The sequence below is a fragment of the Cryptomeria japonica genome, chromosome 3 (assembly GCF_030272615.1).
Source record: "Cryptomeria japonica chromosome 3, Sugi_1.0, whole genome shotgun sequence".
In the NCBI taxonomy this organism is placed as follows: domain Eukaryota; kingdom Viridiplantae; phylum Streptophyta; class Pinopsida; order Cupressales; family Cupressaceae; genus Cryptomeria; species Cryptomeria japonica.
The window spans coordinates 39,057,594-39,061,573 of NC_081407.1; the positions used below are offsets into that span (position 1 = coordinate 39,057,594).

General features: G+C 40.8%; 1 protein-coding gene across 1 annotated transcript; it reads left to right on the forward strand.

Moving 5' to 3' along the window:
• Nucleotides 1-1,435: 1,435 nt before the first annotated feature.
• On the forward strand, nucleotides 1,436-3,735 carry LOC131054992 (probable xyloglucan galactosyltransferase GT19). The gene is made up of 2 exons (XM_057989595.2): nucleotides 1,436-1,727; nucleotides 1,811-3,735. The coding sequence occupies exons 1-2, from the start codon at nucleotides 1,660-1,662 to the stop codon at nucleotides 3,288-3,290; spliced, it is 1,548 nt and encodes a 515-aa protein (XP_057845578.2). The 5' UTR covers nucleotides 1,436-1,659; the 3' UTR covers nucleotides 3,291-3,735.
• The last annotated feature ends 245 nt before the right edge of the window (nucleotides 3,736-3,980 follow it).

Consider the following 3,980-nt stretch of genomic DNA (forward strand, 5'->3'; position numbering starts at 1 on the left):
ACACAGTATTTTAACGAGGAAACCCGATGTGGGAAAAACCTCGGTGGGATTTGTGACCCACAATATTCGCTTACTGGCCAATAAGGGAATATTACTCTTACAATAGGGGCCTGCACATGCAGGAAGGCCAAGTGCCTAAAGCTCACTGCTCAATTACAAAAGAAGTCACACTGACTTACAAAAATGGATTATACTAATCCAATGTCTTGTACTGCTTTAGTTCAGCATTTGCTATGCCAGATTCAGTATCGGTTTAAGCTCTGCTACTACATAAACCCTTATCCAATAATTCACATATTAGGTCTGCTATTACTTTTCCATACTTCGCATCCTATCACTTCTCTCTCAAAATGATCTACAATGATCTCATACATATATGAGTCATATTACAATCTGCCATGCCGACTTACAAAAGATTTTACAATTAATTACAAAAATATAAATACACAAAATTCTTGTCGACCAGGGTGTCGATATTCTACCTTTTCGCTGCCGGTGTTCTGTGTGCCGGTGTAGAGTCTGCTGGTGCCGGTGCCTGCTGGTATCATATGATTGCAAGGTTGCCATCAATGACAATACCTTCAATCACCTACAATGTCTCATTGGAGTGTGCATTTGCCAACATTATCAAGATGTATTAATCGATGGATACGACTTTATGCCTTGCCAAAGCTATTTTTTGTATACTAGAACTCATATGACTTATAGCTGTGGCAGTATAAATCTACACAAATAGATACTATGATCGACAAATGCAATGCTTTTTGACCTATTTTTAAAATAAAAACTACATAGAAACAAAATTTAGAATTACACAATCCACTTCATATTAGAATGGTGATGAATGATGATGCATTGTCTTTTTTGTTAAATTTAATTTTAAATTAAAAATTAAAAATTATTATAACTTAAATGTATATTCCTTCACAATATTATCAATTCTCACAAAATTAAAAAATCACAATAAAATGAAAAATATAACATGACATAATTCACTTCATATTATAATGATGCTTAAAATATGTTGGATTTGACCATATATAATTACCATATATAATTTTTTTTTATAATTTAAAAATTAAGTCTTTATGTTGAGAATGTAGATGTCCCTTTCCACCATTTTTTATAATATTAAACTATTTTTTAATAATACAAAATTAAAAATATATATTATATATATAATCATTATAATCAAATACGTATTCCTTAATAGTATTTGTCATTTCCATAAAATTAAAAAAATATGGATCTTTTGATAAAATTAAAAAAAATGTTGGAGCTTTTGAAAAAGAGAAAATACCTTGTAAATGTTCCACCTGCCTGCCTATTGTTGGATATGAGTGCGTTGCATAGCATCCGCCACTAATAACTCCGTCCGCACAGGGAATCACGTAACCAAATTGTAAAAAAACGAAATCAAAGCCCACACAGCAAGTTACAGAAAAATTCACCTTGCAGATTCTTCCTCGTACGGGTGGTTATTCACAGGTGGGAGATAAATATAAAAACCCTAAAATCTCAGGGAATAAACGAAAATCCTGAAAAGACCGATCTGGTGAGGGCCCATGAAAGCACGGGAATCGACAATGATAACAAGCACAGCGAAAACGCGTGGTGGAGTTTGAAGGTCGTGCTCAAATCCATACGCGTTTCCAGAAAATGCTAAAACAGACAAAAAGAAATCGGTCTCATTATGTTAAGCATCGTGGGTCAGGAATTCATATGGTGTAAGTTTGATGATTTGGTTTGTCAGTGGTAAGTAAATTTTGTTGGGGACAATGAGAAAATCACACAGTGCTAGTGTTTGCAGGTGCATTTGGGTATGCCTGTTGTTACTGGTCCTCACTCTGTTCTACTTCCAGAAAAGTGCAGATCAAAATGCCCTGCAATTGGATACAGAGATCAATTCTTCGACCCGATCGAAGAAGCTCGAGATCTTGAAGGAGGATGAAGAGGATGAACAGCAGCAGCAGGAGGAGCAGCAGAATCAGAAGAATCCATTAGTAGAAGAGGAGCTGGAACTACCCAGAGATGCAGATCAGGACGATGACGATTGTGAAGGAAGGAGAATGTATATATACGATTTGCCTCCAGAATTCAACACCCAGATCTTGAATTTCTGCGATGCATACGAATCCTGGACCAATTTCTGCGACCATATGAAGAATGAGGGATTCGGGCCCAAAACCCACCGGCGTTCCAAGAGCTGGTACAAAACCGATGTTTACATGCTGGAACTCATCTTCCATGCCCGAGCCCGGAGCTACGATTGCAGGGTCATGGAGCCCGCAGAGGCAGATTTGTTCTTTATACCATACTACACGGGTCTGGACGCCCTGCGGTACTTACACGGACCTGATGTGAACAGAAGCTCGGAGCACGGGCTCCAGGTTGTGCAGTGGCTCAGTGAAACCGGGGGATCGTTTTGGCGGAGGAATGGCGGATCGGATCACTTTGTGGTAATGGGTCGGGCTGCCTGGGACTTCAGCAGATCGCCATGGCGGGTAGAAGGCTGGGGAACCAGTCTTCTGGAACTTCCAGCCATGCTGAATGTGACCAGTCTGGTTCTGGAATCCCGGCCATTTCCTTGGCAGGAACAGGCTGTTCCTTATCCGACGGCCTTCCACCCGGCCGGGTCGCCCAGTTTGGCCCTCTGGACGAGCCGGGTGAGGCGTTCTCCACGCCCCTTTCTGTTCGCCTTTGCAGGCGGTGGTGGCACTGGTGTTTCCCCCAATGTTAGGCGTAGCATCCGGACTGAATGCTCCAATTCCTCCGCCTTATGGGCCGATTCACCGCCTGGATTGGGGCTCTGGTCTGGTTGTTCATTCATCAGCTGTGATGACGGGCGTTGTGACAGTGAGCCTGGGTATGTAATGAGGGCTATGATGAAGGCCAATTTCTGCCTCCAGCCCCCTGGAGACACACCCACGCGAAGGGCTACTTTCGATGGCATTGTCGCTGGGTGCATACCTGTTTTCTTCGAGAAACAGGCAGCTTATACACAGTATACCTGGCATTTGCCTGCCGATCCCAAGGAGTACTCTGTTTTCATCAACAAGGATGATGTGGTGTTCGGAGGCCTGAAAATTGGGGAAGTTCTGGCGAACATTTCGAGGGCGGAGATCGTCAGGATGAGGGAGAAGGTTATTGAATTGATTCCCAGGGTCGTTTATAGGAAGCCCGAGGCTACGGATGTGGGTTTTAAGGACGCTTTCGATTTCGCCATTGAAGGAGTTTTGCAGAGGATTAAGAACCGGAGAAATGGGACGACAACTTCAGGATTACTGTAAGCACGTGGTCCTGTGAATTTTTTTATTTGTTTTCGTAGGGAAGGGATATATCTATTCTTCTGATAATCAAGCAATAAAAGATCGGTCAAAGATCGGTGCAAAAGACCGATCTTTTGCTTCAACGTGTTTAGAATTTTTCTGTACATAAATGTAATCTTTGGCAGACTGTTGTCTGGCTGGCTCTTTTGTTTTCCTGGTAGCAAAAAGGACTGGTCTTTGTAAGAAGTATTTTAAGGCCAGAACACAGAGATTGCCTGATCTGCTTTCGTCTGCTAGTCAGGAAATGAGATTAGAAAGCTGGAAAAGCATTTAAAGAATCAGATCAATAACACTAAAATTCTCATAGAAATGAATCTAATTGTGAAAAAGTGAATTCGTAATACTTTTTCAGGTCTTGTTCAGGCGTAGCTAGTGGCGAATAACATAAACTGTTCTATTTATTTGATTCAAATCTTTGATTTTTGTCCATCGATGCCTGTGTTTTACCAACTGAAATTGAGCCACATTTTAAGTGCCTTTATTCTCTGTTTATTTCCTACTTCTCTGTTTTTTATCCAGAGTTAATCAAGGTTGAATTCACATTAATGTTTTTGTTTCTTTGTTCTTCATTATTGCTCATAAATTTGTGTGCTCAGTCAATACTCTTCCACCAGCCGTGGATTTGTTATCTTGTTTCATGCTAGGGTCATT

Excerpts from the sequence above, each read along its gene's own strand:
- LOC131054992 (XM_057989595.2), top strand. The coding sequence starts at position 1,660 with ATGCTAAAACAGACAAAAAGAAATCGGTCTCATTATGTTAAGCATCGT. Across the intron at positions 1,728-1,810 it reads GGGTCAGGAATTCATATGGT|GTGCATTTGGGTATGCCTGT; the intron begins GTAAGTTTGATG and ends TAGTGTTTGCAG.